This window comes from Protomyctophum bolini, assembly GCF_963924005.1.
Source record: "Protomyctophum bolini genome assembly, chromosome: 15".
Lineage (NCBI taxonomy): Eukaryota > Metazoa > Chordata > Actinopteri > Myctophiformes > Myctophidae > Protomyctophum > Protomyctophum bolini.
In genome coordinates this window covers 9367151-9388780 of record NC_137876.1, presented here as the reverse complement: position 1 = coordinate 9388780, position 21630 = coordinate 9367151, and the positions used below count along the sequence as shown (strand labels likewise).

Genomic DNA, 21630 nt, shown 5'->3' with positions numbered 1-21630 from the left:
CGGCCTCCTTCTGGCCAGCCCCCCCACCTGATGGAGGGGAAAGGAACTAAACTGCCTCCTTCTGGCCAGCCCCCCCACCTGATGGAGGGGAAAGGAACTGGTTGGAATAACGTGTTCCTTCCGCACGCTACTGTACGTCCAACCGGGGAACCCCCCCCCCCCCCCCTTCAGGTGAAAAGAAGTGGTTTGGACTCCTCATGCATGGAATGGAGCATGAGGTCAGTCCGTTGCTCTCCCCAGGTTGGCAGAGGGAGTGTAGCGCCCAGGATTACACTAGACCATTGGCACTGGGTGAAAAAAACAAAATGGTGAATCGCTGCTTTTGCGCGACACAAGTATGGAATTATTAAATGAAAAAACATGAAAGGTGGAAATATGGAGATACAAGGTTTCTGCCCAACAGAAACAATATGTTCATACCGTTCATACATGATCTGTCATGTATGTACTATATGTTCTTACCATTCGTACATGATCTGTCATGTATGTACTATATGTTCAGGCCGTTGCCAACCTGCCACTGAGCTCCTCTTTCACCCTCATGGAAAATGTACCCTCATGAAAAACAACTGCTAATGCAATTACCCAGTTGGGGTGAGATCACTTGGAGCTGTGCTCTGTGGTGTATTGTTTTATCATCTCTAATCACGTGACTAATCATCTCCCAAGGCCTTATTGCTTAATGGTGCCACAGCAGCAAGAACACTTGGCTTGAGCCACTCGACTACTGCAACCCAGCCTTGGCCCCGGCATCTGCTGCTGGGAGATTACCAAATCAGACAGATCTCTACCCCACCTTATTTTGAATTCAAATACCCTGCACGGTGCGTGCGTGCGTGCACGCCGTGTGCATGCACACTGTGAGGGCCAAATGTCTCCCAAGTGTAGTAGAATTTGAATTATAGACGGAGTGTGGACCATTTTCCTGGTCCTCAAAGATTCAGTTTGGGGTTAGGGTAAGGATTAGGACATTTAAAAGTTAAAGGTTTCTGGCTTGAGTTATGAGAGTTACGCTGGATTTGAACACATCACAGCGTGACATGTTGGTGAGCTTGTAAATCGTATATTTTTGACACCTGCGTGCAACTAAGTATATAACCAGATTTAGGTTTAAGGTTACACATGGCATGTATGACATTACTCTCCTAAAATGTGTACTGTATATCCCCCGTGTGTGTGTGTGTGTGTGTGTGTGTGTGTGTGTGTGTGTGTGTGTGTGTGTGTGTGTGTGCGTGTTGTCGAGATGTCGATGCTTGCCTCAATTCACCATCTTCACCTGTTGCTCCATAGCGTTCTTTCTCTGCACAGACAGGAACACCACAGACCAGAGTGGTACGTAAGTCCTCCTCGGTCTCATCCTTGTTCCAAACTAATCTAGCTTTGCCTTTTTTCCCTTCTGCTACTGACCCCTGTTATATTACTGGTAAGACCATCACCATATTTCTTCCAGTCTAGCCACTCTCTGCTTTCTGCTACGTAGTTTGTATTTGATTATGGTGACACAGACAGATGGCCCTGTTATTGATTTCTAAATGCCATCTTCATTAGAATGCCCAATACATTAGCAAAGTGGCCCCTGGCAAGACTGCATTGCAATACTGCATTGCAGTGCTTGACTCAGACTCTCATGAACATCGCTGTGCAACGTCTCTGCTTTTAATATCTCAGACTTTCAGCTAGTGTCTGAAGACATTACAAATACAAGTCCACTGCTAAAGCAGCACTGTCATGGATGCAGTTAAAATACCCCAGGGGCCCACGGAGAACCTGTCCGTCCTCTCCCTGTGCGCTGATTAGGGCCAGCGGTTGAGATTTCTTTCAGAGGGATTAGGCCTAGTCAGTCTTTGGCTGCCATTGTATCCCCCCAGCCCCGTCAGACAAATTAAATGTAATCCCCTCGCTATTTAGATGACAAATTCTGTATGTGATCCTGTGGGGTTATGCCCTGTTGTATTGGCCCGAGCTCAAACTTGCATGCCAAAGTCGTCAATCAGGCCCCAGTAGTTCATGTAGCAGGGAGGGTGCCAGGAATGCCAGTGAAAAATAATTGTCATTTAAGCAACCGTTAGGATTGTTGGAATGATCCATTGCATTCATTTCATAAAGATAGTTGTACTGTAGCTTAACTTGGTTTAGATTAGCCTATCTTATCAGTAATTGTGATTTCTTAGGTGCGACTGAGACGTAAAACCTGCTTTCAGCAATTCTTTTGGATATTGAAACACCCTATTCTCTGTAAACATGTTGGGGAAAAATAAAGAAATACAGATGCAGGGATGGTAGACTTATCTCCCCTCCTTCTCCATCTGGTAGCGGCAGAGGCCCATGTCCGCCAATAACCCAGACGAAGAGGGATCAAAGGTCAAGCTGGGAGGCAAACAGGGCCTGGGAGACAGCACTCTGGGCATGAGCGCTGAGGAGGTAATTAGCACTGACCACACCTAACGGCAGATCTCTGGGGCACTTTTTAATACAATGTCACCATAACACACATGGTTCACAATTTCAAGTACCCCCATTAGGCCACCGATCCCCCTTTACAGACTAGTAAGGGTCCATTTGGTCCCTGATATTACATAATTGACCCAGGGACCCCCTGGAACCCTGCCAAGGACCCCACTTTAAGAACCACTGCTCTACCAGTTGTTTCTCTTCAACATCAGATCAAAGTGCTGAGGAAGATCAAGGAAGAACATGAGAGGAGAGGAGGTTTCATCCGTATCTTCCCCACTGCAGACACCTGGGAGATATACAGGTAACCTCATCCTGACAGCATTTCACCCAGTGGTGGCCGAACGGTTTGTGGAGCGGTCTTGATACCGGAAGGTCGCCAGTTCGAACCCCCGGACCGGCACGTTAAAATTACCACCACTGAAGTGCCCTTGAGCAAGGCATTGAACCCCTACCATGAAATGTTATATGAGCAGGGTGTGGCTGTAAACAAGCATCTCGAGCTTAGTCCACTTCCCTGGGTAAACAAAGAAGAACTTTGCTTACCAGGGAATTAGCCATATTACATCAGTGGTTCCCAAACATTTTAGCCCAATATTTATGTATTTATTTCAGATCTATAAGCTACAATGTTTTATTGTTTTATTTTTATTTATTGAATTTCTTTAAAACTAATATTTTTCCAAAAAGAAATTCAATTTATGAAAACAAAAATTTCTGGGTGGATTTTTTTGAAAATCTTTAGATATATATATCTTTTTAACTTGCAACCCATATTAAATGTGTTGGCGACAAAACACTGGGTTACATAGCTGCGTTCAAGACAACTAGTCGGAACACGTTCGCTTTTTGTCAACCTCCACACAAATTGCTTTCATGCGGTCAACAGACATGGATGACCACAGGAAACGATACAAACTATAATTGTCCGTAATTATGGATCTAATTATGTATTTAAAATTAAACAAACATGGATCACGAAGAATGCTTCCCACCATGTTCTTGTTGTTAAGGATATCAGTCGAGCTTGGGTTCGGGGAAATCAGAGCTGAGAGATGGTGCCTGAAATTCCTACCCTTGAAGCGTCATGAACACAGCATCTGCTTTTTACCCTTTAAACATCTTTGCCTGACACCAAGCCATATACAGTAGACAGCAACTGGTTTACTGTGGTTATTACTTTTGAATATATAGCTATATGTAACGCCCGTGATTCGAACTCAGGTCTCCTGCATTCAAAGTCCAACATCTTAACCACTAGACCAAAGGGATATCCCTATGGACCGGGGAGATATTAGACTTTTGAGGCCATCAGGCAGAGGCTCTGAGCCACTGATATATATATAAACACACACGCACGACGCACGTGCCCGCATACATATGGCTCATGCTCCTTAGTGACTTCAAATTTAAATGACATTTAAACCCTCTTGTTTGAGAGGAAATCCATTTTTGTGCTTACAGCCCATATTCCTATATGAGGGATTTGCTGCTTGATTAGCTTTATGGCCCTGTTAGTAGCAGGGGTTTAGTGGGATTTTTAACAGTATGTTATTGAGTGGTCGGGGGGGAAATTATGAGGGCGTTTAACAGTGGAGGCATTCAGAGTGGCTGTATCACAGTAGCTCCACCATTTTAACACACTTACCACAAATGAGCCTGTCAGACTCTCACCAGGGGGGGTGGGGTGGGGTGGGGTGAGGTCCCCCCCCCCCCCCCCCACCCCCCCCACCCCTCCCCTCTGTAGTTGATTAATATTTTGCTCACGTTACTGTCTCTTGTCTCCTTCATTGTAGTGGATATCTGGAGTGCAAGACATCGATGAACTCCATGTTGGCAAACAGACTTTTTTTCCATGAAAGGTAAGCATTTCCATTGTGGTCGGGACTTTGGGAATAGCCTCGTCGTCACTTTGTGGATTTGGTCTGTTGGAGTGTTTGTCTGGTCTTTCGATGGGATAGGTGAGAGGACTGGCTAAAAGTCTATGGCAGTGTGGCAGTGTAGTTTTTGAGGTTTTTCCCAGTATGATGCTAGTGTCGTGTGTCTTATGTGGCAATGTGTCTTGTAGCTGGGGGCAGGATGGGAAACATAGTCATAGACTCTAAGCATGAAGAGAAAACCCCCAAACTGATACACTTTAGTTATTCAAATGAACTCGTTATTTAAAATCAGTATGAGACTTCGACTTAAACCACCATTTTGTTTGACGTTTTATTTTATTTTATTACAATTGCACCATATTATCCCCCCCCCCCCCTCCACACACACACACACACACACACACACACACAAACTTAGCCCAATTCTGCTTTTTCCATATATTGCTCTGGAGAGGCCGTGAGACCACAGTTGGCATTACCATTTGTCATTTTCCCTCTGTGCACCAGTCCATCACCCTTCCTCACTTCAGCAACTTCTTAAATAGAGACGACACTCAGACACATTACTCACTCTCACGACTGGCTTCGCCCTCGAACCCCAGCTCATCCACCCATCCAACCGCTGTCTGTTTTACTTCTACATACTGTATGCGGGGTAGGGTACTACAAGGAGGAAACCTTGTATATATATACTTTGTAGAAGAGTGTCGTGCAAAAGTACTGAAAATATCCGATCTACAAGCTAACAGCACATGTCATTGCGATACATTGTGAACTTGTAGATCCACTATTTTCGTTACTTTTCAGTTAAACAAAAAGTCAAAGTGGTTAATTTTGTCTGTAGGTTCTTATAAATACCGGTATTTAACCAATGAAAAATATTAAAAGGAGCCTGCCTGTCCACTGGTCTGGTACACGGGTCTTTTCCTGTTTTGGATTCGGGTTTCTACCTGACAGCGATGACATAAAATGTGTGTTTGTGGGAAATCCGGACTTTTACCATTTCCTGGCACCATTCTGTTAAACTGTGTTGTTGTTGTTGTGTTTCCTCCTTTTCTTTCACAGAAAGCTCAAAGATAAGGTGCATCTTCAGGTGGGGGTGTTCTACGGCGGTCACGTGTTCCAGTACGAGAGGAAGCTTCCCTCTCTGGAGGCGCGTAAGAGGAGGCAGCGTCTGGCCCGGCACTCAGCCCCCGGGAAGAAGATGTCTGGTAGATACCCACACAACACTCATCTCAGTTTGCTTCACGTTCATCATGATCACTAACTCTCCACCACGGCGCATCCGGCTTTGTTGAGCGTCGACTCTACTCGAACACAATTGACCCGTGTTTGGGAGAGGGACACCGGGCGGGGAGGGTGATAATTAATCACCCTTTCCCGCTGTCGGCATGTGTCGGTCGGGAGGTGTAGGAAGGCTCTACGTCCTCTCGTGGGGACTCCTCACGGGCAGGTGGACAGGTGGACACACTGGGCAATGGATTCCTCCGCACACAACTCTGTGTTGTATCCTACTGACTGTGTGGGGAGGAATCCATTGGCTCCATAACTACTAAATTGGAACATGTAAAAAACATAATTTAAGTGGTCAGATGGGTGCGCCGCTAGCACTTTCAGAGCATGTTTATTTTAACGATGTTCTGGATTGGATCAATGGAATTTCAAATGAAGTATTCTTTAAGCTCCTAGTTTAAGTTTTGGTATCATAATGAAAGCTTTAGTTTTTCAAGGTTTTAAATATAATATACCACTTCTTTTATATTAATGTTATATCAATAACATCTTGTTTTGTCCATTTTTGGCGGGCCACTTACAATATCCTCACGACCCACAGGTTGGGAATCACTGGCCTACAGTATGGAGAATGGTTTTGACAGGTCTGCTGACTTCTTGTTCAATAGTTCTACCACAACCTGTTCCAAGAAATGGCAAAATCTTTTGCAAAAATTTGACAAAGGGCGTCAGAGTGATAAAAAAGAGTGGAGATCTAGGTGATAAAATCACCCTTCCAACGCTGTACACAATGCTTCAGTGGTGTTGCTAGGCAGACTACTGAGTCGGCTGGGTCTGATGTTCAGAGCTGAGCCACAGCGAGTATAAAATAGTTTTGCCCTCCAAGAACTTCAGCAAGCCCTGCTGAAAAAAGTTTGGCATCGTTTGTGTAGCATGCTGCAGGCTTCAGTGGACCTAATTCACACACTTGTACCATTCTGGTTTCAATTACAAAAAAATCCCCTGTGTGTGATAGTGCGATTGGCCAAATTATGACCGTATGATCGTGTTCATTTAATTACAGCACAGGAGAGAGACGAGACGCCCTCTATCAGAGTGTCAGCGTGTGCATTTTATCCACTTAATTTATCTGACAGATTGTCTTCCTCCTGTGCATTGCCTCAGGAAGTGGACGCGACACCTCCCCAGCTGAGAGCGCAGCGGAGGAGGAGGCCGCCACAGAGGAGCCAGGCGAGGGAGAGGAGCGCGTTCGGAAGCGTACGCTGCAGCCGCGGCAGAGGGAGGTGGAGAGGCCAGCTCCGGAGCCAGTCTCTCACAAGCCTCCTCCTCTCAGTCCTCTGGTAGTGTTGCGGACAGAGCCGGCGGCTGCCCCGCTGGAACGTGTGTACGACGGAGCCTCCTCCTCCATCTCCTCCTCCTCTTCCTCCGCCTCCATGGCAACCCAGCGCTGCACCAAACCCAAAGTGGACCTGCTCCACATCCTCCAGCAGGGCTGGGAACTCAGGTCAGTCTGTTACCACCCCGCTTCTCCACCCCCCGGAGAGCCCCTGTTTAAACTGAACTCAGGTCAGTCTGTTACCACCCCGCTTCTCCACCCCCTGGAGAGCCCCTGTTTAAATTGAACTCAGGTCAGTCTGTTACCACCCCGCTTCTCCACCCCCTGGAGAGCCCCTGTTTAAACTGAACTCAGGTCAGTCTGTTACCACCCCGCTTCTCCACCCCCCGGAGAGCCCCTGTTTAAACTGAACTCAGGTCAGTCTGTTACCACCCCGCTTCTCCACCCCCCGGAGAGCCCCTGTTTAAACTGAACTCAGGACAGTCTGTTACCACCCCGCTTCTCCACCCCCTGGAGAGCCCCTGTTTAAACTGAACTCAGGTCAGTCTGTTACCACCCCGCTTCTCCACCCCCCGGAGAGCCCCTGTTTAAACTGAACTCAGGTCAGTCTGTTACCACCCCGCTTCTCCACCCCCCGGAGAGCCCCTGTTTAAACTGAACTCAGGACAGTCTGTTACCACCCGCTTCTCCACCCCCTGGAGAGCCCCTGTTTAAACTGAACTCAGGTCAGTCTGTTACCACCCCGCTTCTCCACCCCCCGGAGAGCCCCTGTTTAAACATTGGCACATGGGCCACAGGGTCCATTTGATACAAAATCCTCATAATGTTGGTTCCATTTGTACACACGCTGAGTTTCAGATCCATTAGTGTCCATTTGCTTCCTAACTCTGTCATTTATGATGGTGACCCCCTGGAACCCCCACAAGGATGAAGGATCCCTGGTGGTCCCCGGACCCCACTTTCAAAACCTCTGGGTTAAATGATGATGTTGTCTTTGCCATGTTGGCAGCTCCCTGTCCTCCTCGCGCCTCACTTCCATCCCTTCTGCCCCCCACCCAACCCCAACCTCCAACCCACACCACCCACCCAACCCCAACCTCCAAACACCCCCCACCCCCCCCCCACCCCTTCTTTATTCCAGAAGCAGGGGAAATATGAGGTGTACCGAGGCAAACCGGCCAAATGTTCTGAGAACAACGGCCTGTCGTATTTTGATCAGTCTGTTCTGAGCGTGACTCCTCTATGTCTACCTAACTCGCCATGTGGAAGATCAGGGGTCCGGAGCCAGCCCGGTTCTACTGCGTACGCGGCAGCCTTTAGCTCTCCGTGCGGAGAGACCACCGCTTGAGAGACGCTGCCCGTGATTGGCTTTGCTAATTGCAGGAGTCAGGCTGTCTTTGTTTTAGAGAGTCCAGGAAAGACTTGGATAGCTGCCTCCGCTCGCCCGTTTATTATGCAACGTGCCACACTTCAGCCATTTAGCTTTCTCCTCCATTTTTTTTTTTTTTTTTGCAGTGACATTAATAAATATCACATACTTCTGTCTAAAGTGGAACAAAGGGCTCCAGTCTTGTATTGATTTTAAAAGTGGGACTGAAATTGTAATTTGAGGAGGAATTACATTAACAAGTCTGAGTTCGTAGAAATTCCTCAGCACGTGCCAGGGCTGCGAACGGAGCCGGGCAATTATAGTACAGTATATCATTGTTTGTGTTTGACAGCTTTTTCCAAAACATTTTTTTTTCCTGCGTCGGTGTACTGACAGTACCCCCTTTCAGGTTCACCCGGGCCACAAAAACAATTCATCGGGTTTCGATAACGGTGGAAGACGAGTCACACTGTGCGTCCAACAACAGGCGTTAGTTGAAAGCGACACATAACCTGTTTTTGTTTTCTCTCAGTAAGCAAGCAGAATGTACAGAATGTGTGTCGCTGCTTGCTTTCCGTTGTAAGACATGTAGTAGAGATTCCAATAAGAAGCCAAAACAACACTCACTGTCAGTTCCAAGGGAATTGGCTGGAGCCCCTAGATGAGATTATTTATTATGAGCTGTCAGGGAAGTGAAAAAGAAAAAAGATAATTGTGGTGTGCGTGGGTGTATGTTTGTTTGTGTGTGTGTGTGTGTGTGTGTGTGTGGGGGGGGGGGGGTGTGAGTGAGAGAGAAAGAGAAAGAGAGAGAGGAGTACAGCTACATTATATCTGTCTGTCTGAGAAACGAACGCAGAAGCTTCCATACAGGTGTACTACTACTGCATGATACCTTTTAAGAAATGTACATCCCATTATGATGTACATTTCTTAAAAGTGCAATCATATTATGATTGCACTCACACTGTATATAAAAATGCTGAGCAGGCACAATTTACCTTCGATGGCAAGAGGCAGGAGTGTTTCGACAGGAATAGGAAGTGACATCTGCATTTCCATCTATGGGAAAACGTCAGGAAATACTAGTGTTTGCTTTATGGCATAAATCACTGGTAAAATCCATAGGAGATCTATGATGGTTCTCATGCATTCTTGTTCCGCCGATTTGGAGTGCCTTTTACTCCTACCTTTACCATCCAAGAAAATTAAACATGGACTATTAACAAACACCCAGATGCATGTATATATTCAGTAGAATGTTTACAGAACAAATTGGTATGGATGTTCATACCTTCTATTTATATTGATCTATACTGTACATGCTGTACCTATTACATACTAAATTCCCCCCCCCATTGTTCATCCCCCCATTGCTGCTAAGGTTATTTTGTTTTTGCTGCTAACACTAACAATATGCTTGTATAGATGTGTATATCTCTATCCACTATCCATCTGACACTGAAGACAGTATCCCCCTCCTCTAATTCTAAACACTCCCTGTTGTACGTGATCACATCCCCCACTGCTGCTGAGGTTGCGAGGGTCTTGCCTGTTACTTCTCATCTTCATTGTCTTGTTCTTTGTATTTCTTTGTAACCCAATATTATCTTTAGTGTATTTTACTGCTGCTGTTTCACAGTGAGTCTCGCAGACCTGCTGCACCAACATTTCGCCACTTGAATCTGTACGAGCGAGCGACAATTAAAACCTAAATTCTTAAGTAGGGTCTAAATTTGAGTCAAAAATGCATATCGGGTGACTGAGAATGCCAATGCAGGATGTGATCACACTGTGTCAGCAACTACATAGTGCAGTAGGCAGTGAGGGGGTCCGGTGGCTCCGTTGTGCTGTGGTGGGCATTTTCCAGCCATGGTTTGGGTCCACTTGTGCCCTTAGAGGGAAGGTTCACTGCAGTTCAATACAAAGTTATTCAGAGTGATCACCACCTTTATCCTATGCGGGTGGCGGTGGCTCAGGGGTAGATGGCTGGATGGTAACCGTATGGTTGCCAGTTCGAACCCGGCCTCCCCCAGAGTTAGTGTCGAAGTGTCCTTGAGCAAGACACTGAACCCCTAATTGCTCCCGATGTGCTGGTTGGTGCCTTGCATGGTTTCCGCTGCCATCGGTGTATGAATGTGTGTGTGAATGGGTGAATGTAATGCACAATCTCTGTAAAGCTTCTTGGATAAAGGCGCTATATAAATGCACTATTTACCATTTACAATGAAAGGTTTCTATCCTGAAGGGTGTGGTCTCTTCTAGAATGACAATGCCCCCACAGGGCAGGAGGGTGGGAGATTTCCAACAGACGTGTTAGAAAGCGCGTCCACCATCACCGTCACAAGGCCAAATAAGGGAATATCCTGTTAGAATGGTGTTCCATCCCTCCAGTGGAGTTCCAGAAACCTGTACAATCTGCCAAGTCGCAGTAAAACAATTTGTTAGTTTTCCCTTTAATTTGTCACCCGTCTGTGTGTGTGTACATTCCAAAAATAGGGATGGTAGACTTGAAAGTAGTTGCAAATTGATAATTCCTGATACCCATCTCATCCAAAGTATATCTGCTGACTTTATTCCTTTTGCGTTGCTTTACCATTCCATCATTCTGCAGACGTGTGTCCTGGTGGGTTCAGTTGTTCACTGCTCCTAAAACCCTGTCATCTCCTTCTGCTTGTGTCCTGTAGTAAAGTGCAGGCCCGGGTCGCCTTCTCCTCCTACCTGCAGCGAGTTCAGCTACGACTCCTGGCAGAGAGCAAAACCAACGCCACCCCAGCCTGGCCAGACAGAGACAATGAGCAAATGGTACGCAGTCGTAATTGCTATATTACTGCCATAAACTGCCATTTTCCCCCATTCATTGTACTTGTTTATGGTGGGAGGTGGGATACTCCGGAGCATTGTTTTGAATGTTTATCTACGCCTGGTTTTCCATTCAATTACTCTGCGTTGCTCACACGAACCACTTCGCTAGTGGTAATGTGTACGAGGTGTTTGTTGCCACATGGAAAGAGAAAATGTGGTCCTCTTCAAAGAGGGTCAGATTGGAAAGTCTCTGCAGCATCATCATTACTGGCCACAAACCCCCCTTGTTGGGGAGAGTGGATTAACGCAAACACATGCCAATCCGTTGCATTTGAACGTCTCAGCCATTGCGGGCGGCAGAGACGAGTAATCCCGGTGACCGACGTGGTGAGTCAGGGCACCGACATCTGAACTTGTCCACATTGTCTTGTTTGTCACGTCCAGGAGCTGATGATTCGTTTCCTGAAGAGAGCGTCCAGTAACCTTCAACAGGACATGAGGATGGTTTTGCCCAGTCGCCAGCTACCGCTACGAGACCGCAGACGCATCCTGTCCCACCAGCTGGGGGAGTTCCTCCACCTCTACGACACGGTACCTATTCCCAAGACTCCCCGTCACACACACGTGCGCACAAACACACACAAACGCGTAATTCCTTATCATTACATTACACCGCTTGACGTTATCCGGTGTCTTTGCGTTTGCAATCAAACGGCAACAACATTGTTTGAGTAGAGACGTGCTACAGTAAGTGATAGAGAAAGAGAGATACGCATATGGGAGACAACTTTATCGTCTCGACAGACTCATGCATGTCTTAACTTCCTCTTGTTATCCTCACAGGAGACCCAACATATGGTGAAGAGACAGGAGAAAAGCAGCGAGGAGGATCAGTGCATCAACCCCGGTGTGTTTCAGGAGTACATGGCCGAAGCAAGGTTAGCAGTTCTGGCATGCTCCTTACTGTTTCAATTACACATGCTACCGAACAGCGATCCAAATCTGCTTTACACATGTCCATGTCTCTTATCTTTGTTTTTTCTTTTCTTTTCCTATAAAGTGAGAATGATCTGGAGGAAGTTCTGACGTTCTACACACACAGAAATAAATCAGCCAGCGTGTTCCTAGGAACAAAAGTCAGGAATGTCAAGAAAGAGTGTTGTGAGAAAAACGCCTCGAGAGATGCAGCCAAATGTGAACATCCTAAATGTGAGTTACTGTCATATTTCCTCCTGCGTGTGTACACGCGTGTGTACACGCGTGTGTACACGCGTGTGTACGTGTGCATGTTGTTGCCTGGAAATGTTCAGGGTTTCCACCCTTCCACGACGCTCAGTAAACGGGAATATCAGTGTTTTGATTTGTAAACCCTTAGAGGTGGAGGGGGGGGGGGGTAAGCAAAGCAAAGCAAAAAAGATTGAGTCATGAAGTGTCAAGGAGAGGTCAGCTTCGAATGATTAGCCCTCATTGGGGGGAGAACAAATGTGTGTCAGACCCATGGAATGAGTAACTGGCGATAAAGGAGCTCTGGCTTCTCTCCTCCTCTGAACAGCTCTGCAGCCTGTGACCACAGAGACCTCCAGTGCCTCAGACTCCTCGTTCAGAGTCGGCTCAGACCTGGACTCCAAGACTCCTGTCCACATAGCCACTGAACCCCCCCAGAGGTCAGAGGTCAAGGCCTCCCAGCACTCCTCCACGTTACCCGCCGCCTTGGGTTCCACCCACATCCAGCTGCACCACCGCCCCTCCCCCAACTCCCTCCCTCTCCACTGTCCGCCACCCTCCCAGCCCCCCCCGGCCTACACGCCGTCCATGGCCAAGTCTCACGCCTCCCGCTCCGTGCCACTGCTGCCTGCCCACCGACCCCCGGCTTGCCCCCCTATTGCGCCCGCGGCCGCTCCCCAGCCGCCACGGGTGATCTGGGCAGCTTCCTCCCTGCTAACCCCCAGCGCGGCGTCTGTCCCGCGGCCGTCACCGCCGCTGAGGCGGAACCAGTCCTCCCCGGCAGGGGCCTCGTCGTCCATGCCGAGCGCCGCGCACATCTACAGCCAGAAACTCTCCAGGCCTACATCTGCAGGTCAAGGTAAAAAATACACCTCATGACGTGCACTCAGCTCTTACGTTTAGAGGCCGACAGATGCCAGGTTTTGGGGATTCATGCCGATCACGATTTCGGAGATTACAGATGATTACGGTATGGATGATTGTACTGATATTTTGCAAATATCTCTCTCTCTCTCTCTCTCTCTCTCTCTCATTAGCAGGCAACAGTGCAGCACTGTCTCTCTCTCTCTGTTTCTGGCACAACAGCGCCCCTACTGGTACTCATACTGGTGCTCATTAACCAACACATACATAGGTGAACAACACATAGGCGGACACGGACATTGCTGTTCCTTGGAGTGGTTGCACCACTCAATAATAAATAAAATCGATAGCTTGTAGATCCTTTTTTCCCCCACCTATTACATGCCGATATATCGTCCTGGCTCTACTTACGTTATTTTACCCTCTTCACTTGACTCAGTGATAAAGAGGGGGGGCTCCGCAAAGCCGAAGCCTGCCGACTCCGCGGAGGGGGTGGTCTCCAAGGAGGAGTGGACCAGCCTGTCGGCCCAAGCCCAGTCCAACCAGCAGGCCATCATCTCAGCGCTGCAGAAGCTGGCGGACAAGCAGGCGGCCCGCCACTACACTAGCTCCACTCACATTGGCCTGCTGACGCAGCATGTGAGTATAGGCCTGTCGCAATTATTAGAGACTCGTCTAATCGCAATTATTTGATAAAAAAATGTATCGGCTTTAAACGCCGGTCCACACCAATGCACCTCCTTGCAACATGCAACTACTTGGAAAGTACTGTTTTCGACTGCTTATTTATTTATTTTACCATTGTTTCATGGTCTAAATAAATGTGATTGAAATTGAAATGTGAATCAGAGAGCAATGATTGGTTAGTGATCCCAACGCATCATGATGCGATGCATTGGATTGATTGGCTATTTTCGCCGCGGGACACTATCACATGACTCTGTATAAATCAGGCTTAACCCATTTTGAAGTCGGGAACCCCTTTTGGTGTTAGCATTAAGTTATGCTTTAGCTATTGAAAAATAGCAGATCTACAGAACGACTGACATAGAAACATAGCTTTTTCAGAAAACTCAGGATATAGAAGACATTTTTAGAGTCTGATCTCAGGCCTAAATGTTAACGGCTTATCATCACGTTGACTCATGATGACTCATTTCAGTGTATATATCAAACGGGAACCGCGTTTAACTTGTGCGAAGTTGTAAGCAGACACGTATTCAACGCTTCAAAGGCTGGAGACTGGATGTCGTTCGTCGCTCCACAGTGAGCGTCTCGTTGTGAGGTCTGTGGTATTATTCCTCTTTGTTTTGTGCTCGCGAACCTGCACTTGACCCCGCGCTGATTGACAACACTGAGCCACTCGTTCATTCCACAACATAGCTCCCGGAGGCTCCTGCTCTCTCTGTGTGTGTGTGTGTGTGTGTGTGTGTGTGTGTGTGTGTGCGTCCGTGTGCGCGCGCGCATGCGCGCCTTAACTTGAGAATGGTGGTCTTCTGTAGTTTGCTGCTGTGAGCAATCCTGGGTGAGTGCAGAAAAAAGGGATTTCATTGCCGTCCTGAGCTGGATGGTATAAACGCCCCCTGCCTAGCCTGCTCTGCAGACTGCCTCGTGGGCTCTGCAGACTGCCTCTGCAGCCTGTGAGCTCTGCAGCCTGTGGGCTCTGTAGACTGCCTCTGCAGCCTGTGGGCTCTGCAGACTGCCTCTGCAGCCTGTGGGCTCTGCAGACTGCCTCTGCAGCCTGTAGGCTAAATTTGATTATATATACTGTGTATATATACTGTGTATATATATATATTAGGGCTGTCAAATGAACTGAGTTAACTGAGTTAATTTGTGAAATGAATTAGATAAAAAAAAAAGAACACAATTAATCCATGGTTGGATGACCCGCCCCATACATCCCATAATCCCATCGACTCGGCACTATTTAGCCCTATCTGGATAACCAACATATGTTGGTCATTGCCATAAAAAGCTGCACAATTTACATAGGCAAAGGCTCAAATCACAGGACCCCAATCTACATTGTAAAGTACTCGGTGTTCATACTATGAGGGGTGTACACATGTACCCATTTGTACACTCTCAGAGTTACAGACCTGTAAAGCCCAAACCAGAAACCACACCAATGGGTCGCCATGCAACTCCTTGCAACCAAACGGTTGCGAGTAGATGCACGGCGACCCATTGATGTGGTTTGGGCCATTGGATTGAATCACGTGGGTCGACGTGGAGCAGGACATATCACATGCACCTCTGGGACAAGCGCTAAAACCGTCTCGTCCCGTCTTGACCCTTTGGTGTGGTTTTTTGGATTAACGGTCCATTTGGACCCCTGGTTGGTTCCCCCGGGCCTGACGTTGAGAACCAGTGAGCTCACAGCCTGCAGGTTGCCTGTGCAGAGAGGAGAGGGGCGTGGCTGTATAGTAGGGGAGGAGGGTGGAACCTGGAAGCAGCATCGGAGGAGCTGGCTGGTGGAAGCGCTCGGTGAGCCCAGTCCAGCACGGCTCTGTGTGAGGTCTCATTATCAGATGCACCGGGTGGTGGTGCTGGGGGGGGGGGTACTTTCTGTTGATGCTTAACAGGCAGCCACTTTTTTGTGGTAATTGATGCTTATAAATAGAAGAATGTGGCAAATTGGCACCGGGCAGAAAGCTTCCCTTTCGTATTTCTATCCCCCCCCCCCCCCCCCCCACACACACCCATGAAGGTTTGTTGTTTGGCGTGTGTAGCTTCTTTGCACCCCCCATCCCCACCACCCATCCTTCCACCTTTTCCTCCCTTCCTCCTAATCCTCCTCCTCCTCCTCTGCATTTGTGGGAGGTTTTTTGGGGGGGGGGGGGGTGGTGATGGCACCGGACCACACACATACTGCAGGTTTCTTTTATGGCTTCCTCCTGCTTGTATATTCTGTTTTGCAGAGATTCCTGCAAACAGTTAATCCCAGGCACCGGCTGCTGCATGCCGCTGCTGTCTTATTTTACACAGTCGAATAGTTGAGCATTTGCACTTAAAGACTTTGGCCTTTCTGTGTATAGGCCCAGATTAGGAGTCATTAACTCACTTATTTAACTCACTGGAGAGTTCTGTGGAGGCAAGTTAACACCCTGTTACGCTGGCTGACCTTGGAAGGTTGACTAACAATCACTGATGCTCATTAGAACCAGTGGTGGAAAAAGGACTCGCATGTTTTACTTAAGTAAAAGTATCAATCCTGCAATGTAGAACTATACTCCCATCACAAGTAAATGTCCGGAATTCAAATTATTGTACACTTGAGTAAAAGTACAAAAGTATTGGCATCAAAATGTACTTAAAAGTAGCAAAAGTAGAAAGTGCTCACTATGCAGAATGTCCTATTTGAAGTTGTCAAATGTATAAGAATGTATATTGGGCTGAAGTGGTTAATGTATGTTTTTTAATTATAATACATTTTTTGATACTTACTTGCTTACTAAGGCTACTTGCTTACTATACTTACTATACACAACGTCTCTGATGCAAATATTGTACTTTTTACTAATTACTTGAAAACTTTAGTAAATTGTTACTTTGCAGATTTAGATTATTATTGCACAACATGCAGTACATTAACCAATTAAGCCCTATGTTATACTTTGTCTACTGAGAGTTCACAAAGTGTCGCTTTTGTTTTTATGTAAGTTACTGTTTATTTCTGCATTATTACTTTTACCTTAAGTAAAAGATGTTTGTACTTCTTCCACTACTAGTTTAACGGGGTCTATGTAATTACAGAATTTGTTGGACCTAATTGTTTCCCAATGAGGGTAGCAAATAATACTAGTCTTTTCTTTTTACCCACGTAAAATACAGGTGCGTGTGTGTGGGCCTTAGCTAGCGTGTGTGTGTGTGTGTGTGTGTGTGTGTGTGCATGCATGCATGGATGCGTGTATGTGTCACATAATACCTCTTTAACACTTTTAAGGCCTGCATGTGTGCAGTACCGCCCTAACATGACCAAGCATGACAGAACACTATAGCAATTATTTTGTGTGTGTGTGTGTGTGTGTGTGTGTGTGTGTGTGTGTGTGTGTGTGTGTGTGTGTGTGTGTGTGTGTGTGTGTGAGAATGTTCTTTAACACACTCTGTGTAAGGGATACACAATAAAGCGGTCCATATGTGGTTCCATTCGTACACGCTCTTGAGTTAAAGTCGTACTGATGATTTTACGGTGCAGTCACGCCCAGAGGAGTTTGCAGCAGTCACATGGAGCGTAATCATCGTAGCTGGCAGAGAAATCCTCACAGTTCAAAACGGAGGCACTTTGTTAGATTAAGAGCAGCCCGCTGCCTTCCAATTCCTATCTGTGTGATAGCAGAGCAGATAACGATGTTCACAGTGTTCTTTCAAACTGGCAGGAACCAGCACCACGACAATTCACAACTGATACTTACCTAGTGCTTTTTCTGGTTTTATCCTCGTAAAATACTCGAAATCTTATAGAAAATAGCAGATCAACTCCTTCAAGATAAAAAAATCACACACTAGTGTGAAGTGAGGGGCGCTCTAATCATCATACATCACATTCTGTTCTCAGTCAATCAGCTGAGCACATTCCGTGATCATACAGACACACATACACACAAACAACTGTGCATATAGGAAGAGCTAGCACCCCTCAAAAATATATATTGGGTTAAAGTGTTGATCTTGAGGCTATATTAACCCATTTTGCTGGGGAAACCCGGAATACCCCTCAAGGACCCCTGGGGATACCCGGACACCACTTTGAGAACCACTGTAGATCTAGGGAGATAGGAAATGAACCGTGCATCCGGGTTTCTGAGAAACTCACCGACCTGGCTGCTGTTCAGTTGACTGCGGTATTAATTTAAACACCTGTCATTTAGGAATGCACGACATTTCCCTTTTCCTGGCATGACGACTAGCCAAACAATTCGTTCACCTGCCCAGATCTCAGCCTAACCCCTTTTACCCTGCTGTCCCTATTTTGGGAATGTCATCATAGGCAAATCCTTTATTAAATTAAAAATTAAAATAGCCGATGTGGTGCGTTTTGAGCTTGGAGGCCTGCTATTTCTTTTTTTTTTTTTACTTCTAACCCTTTGTTTTCTACCAAATCATGGCATAAAAACAGTTATGTTCGAATTCCAATCTGGCTTCAGAACATCCCATTCCACTGACACTGCATGCCTCCTCTATTTGAGCAACCACATCAAACACGAGATGGATGCTGGCAAATACTGCGGCATGGTCAAGCTAGACCTCCAAATGGCGTTCGACACTGTAAACCACTCCATACTGATTAATAAGCTTAAAGCAATTGGTTTTGATAGAACATCAGTTATAGGCTATGAGTGCATTATGGTGTGATATGAAATGAAAAGTTTACCATAATAAACACGGAATCAGTGAGGCTCAGTCTAATCATGTCAGCAATAATGTAACGTGGCTTGGCGAGGCAGCACAAGCTGTTGCTGCTGCCATGGTGTAGCGGCTGGAGCCTTTTAATTCATCATAGGCTATATGTTTGGCTCAGCATCAGCTCGGCTATCCATCGTCAGTTAACTTAGAATTTGTATGTTGATAATAGGATTAGTATCCATGATGAGGGGACGTTTTCCAATGGTCGGGTTGACCGACATTTCCTTGGAGCGAGAATGCGTGCCATTGCGATTCCAAATAAAAATGACAGTGTTTGAAATCATTCCAACCCGATAGAACAAATGTTTTGTCAGTCAAAAGATAAAAACAGTTCTGTCCATCTTCTGTCCGTAAACCTTTCCGCGAGCAACCAGTGGAACTGATGTATCTGCCTGCATGGCTCTCCTTTTTTCTTTCTCCCTCTCTCGCTGCTCGCAGACAGGTCTCATGCATGCAATGTTCATGAATCCAAGTAATTGTCCATGAGGTATGAGGAATTGCATTTAGAGATCCTCCGATAATCGGTCACCGATCGGTGATCGGCCGTATCGTCCAATATTTACCGTATCTGGAAAAAACAATCTTTATTTAAGTGGTATAAATGTCAATCAGATATATAGTATAAGATAATTTTTCATCCTGGCTGTTACAATAACGCGTAGTATTATTATTGGCTCAGTTCAGACGAGTCCATTCCATTCCATAGAAGTGTGTACTGTATATTTGTACGTCTTTAAATGTTCTGATGAATTGAAAATGGAGAACCCTGATGTAAACAAGTCTTACTGCTTTTTCTGGTTCATCCTTGTAGCAGATGTTGTATTGACCTGTACTTTATTTTGAACTGTACCCATTCTACAAACTGTGAATACAAATTTTAAATCCATTGTCTAGCATGCACATGCACAGAATGCTTCAGGTTATTGGCATTATTTAAAGTGTTTCAGCAGTAGTGTCATCTTCCACTTGTTTGCACTTTTTAGTTGAACCGGCACAGGATTTACTTTACACGGTAAAGTAAATCACGGTAAAGTGACTTTACACGGTAAAGTAAAGGAGCCCCACAGCAGCTGGAGAACTGTTCACGTCAATAACGTTTCAGCACTGATAGTAACTCTTTGCGTAACATGCAGCAGTACGCCGGGACAGAGGCGCAGTATGTTCAGTTAGCAGTAATGAGTAGGGTGTAGGGGCCCGGCAGCACTGATTGTGCTGATAATGTATAGTTGTAAACAGATTTGGCCCCGGTGAGTCATGATAACCAATGCTGTCAGGGGAAGAAAACGGGGGAGCAGGGGTTTTTTCTTTAGGGGGGGGGGAGGAGGGACCACCTGGATTCAGAGCTGAGCCGGAGACTAGCTCTGCCATGTGCTGTGTACATTTCCTAGCGCACTCTAGATAAATGAGACTTCTGCAGTCTACACACAGGAGGACAGCCATGAGGCTGTCGGTTTGAGAGAGCTGTGAGGCCGAAGGAATCTCCAGCTGAAGTGGTGGACGATATGAAAATAAAGCTTATGTTGCTGTTGTAGATGTACTACACTTTAAAAAACAAAACTAAGAGCCTGACTCTAAATTCCCTGCTAGCAGTTAGCCCATAGAGCCTGTACTGCCCCCGGCCCCCGACACACAACTAGTGGCACTTAACCCATTCTGACCTGAGATCAGATTCATACGAGGTTTCCACGGGACACACACTGGTCTGATTAACCCATTCTGACCTGAGATCAGATTCTAAAAATGTCAGTCGTTCTTCGAATTTTTCAAAAATAGCAGACCTACAAGCTCGTATCGCGCCACTCGGTGGCGCGATATGAGCTTGTAGATCTGCTATTTTTCAATAGGTAAAGCATAACATGATGCTAACACCAAAATGGGTGCCCGGTCAGAATGGGTTAACATGAAGGAAGGAACATAAAGGAAACCATCACATCTAGTCCTTATGTTGCGCTGATTAGAGCAATGGTCACAGATTAATGGATTTGACAGGTTAAACACTGCTGTAACACTGCTGTAGTGCCCCATAAAACAGTGTATCAAATATTATGATCGTATTTGACCATGTGTCTGCATTTCTTCTCACAGCTGACCAACTTAAACCTGGCCAATGGGGTGCTGAGTAGAGGCGGCATCACTTTCACACCTCCAGCCCGTCCTACCACAGTGACCATGGGGCCGTTGAAAGCTGTTCACTCTGACCCGGGTCTGGCAAGCAGCGCTGGGTAAGTAGAAATCCAATGCCCCATGCCCACAACAAGGCTCCTGTTCCACAGTATGTGAAACAGGAGCTCTATAGTCTCCTGTTTCACGTGAGGTGCAGAAGATATTGTAATGTCCATGTGGGGGCGAAAAAAACGCTTGTATTAGCACCCTAATACATTGTGCTGTTACTGCTGTCAGGGAGTCCACCTCTCACACCCTGTTCATTTGGCTACTACAAGCTACGCCTGTGTTTCCATTGAAGAGCTGTGGCGCTGCTTCGGGGTGAAATCTGAGCATTGTGCTCACGTGCGCCGTTTGCCCTCCATGAAGGCAGAACAGAGGGTATGGTGCATTGCAACTCAGCAGCATTCTCTGCCAATACAAACTGTTGTTTCTTTCTCCCATGAGAGCCTGGAGTCTGAGATGCCGGCCGGTGTATGGAGCATAGCAGTGGGCGTGGTTTTCTGGACCCACTGAAAAATCGGCCATTCATTTTCCCCCATAGAGATTTACAAAAATATATTTATATAAATTATTTTAAGCCTAGAGTCAAGCCATCCAGGATTCTGGTGAGTTGAGTGTGTGATTTCTAGTGAATTTCTTAAAGCAATGGATACAGCTGACGGATGCCACTGATAAAAGGACGCTATTAAGTTGCCGCGTGCTCTAAACACCCTCCCCAGTTCAACATAAATCCCATTGTTCTGATTATGAGGAGAAATACTCATATGCCTGTATAGGCATTTATGGAGATCTAGTTGTCCAGAAACACTGATCCGACCGATATGCCTATACTGTACTGTATATGGACATATACTGATGACATCAGGGGACCTCCATATATGGGCATAATATAAAGG

At 46.4% G+C, this 21630-nt stretch overlaps 1 protein-coding gene across 1 annotated transcript in view; it reads left to right on the top strand.

The window, feature by feature from the left end:
* The window catches only part of ttll5 (tubulin tyrosine ligase-like family, member 5), a gene marked incomplete at its 5' end in the record, with an annotated part of 91715 nt that overhangs the window by 28969 nt on the left and 41116 nt on the right, over window positions 1-21630 (top strand). Inside the window, 13 exons of the mRNA XM_080784202.1 lie at window positions 1291-1332; window positions 2314-2421; window positions 2664-2755; window positions 4248-4313; window positions 5397-5542; window positions 6729-7068; window positions 10954-11071; window positions 11516-11662; window positions 11915-12009; window positions 12132-12280; window positions 12624-13154; window positions 13599-13798; window positions 20654-20790. Of these exons, the coding sequence (XP_080640328.1) occupies window positions 1291-1332; window positions 2314-2421; window positions 2664-2755; window positions 4248-4313; window positions 5397-5542; window positions 6729-7068; window positions 10954-11071; window positions 11516-11662; window positions 11915-12009; window positions 12132-12280; window positions 12624-13154; window positions 13599-13798; window positions 20654-20790 (2171 nt within the window). The remainder of the gene's footprint in view (window positions 1-1290; window positions 1333-2313; window positions 2422-2663; window positions 2756-4247; window positions 4314-5396; window positions 5543-6728; window positions 7069-10953; window positions 11072-11515; window positions 11663-11914; window positions 12010-12131; window positions 12281-12623; window positions 13155-13598; window positions 13799-20653; window positions 20791-21630) is intronic.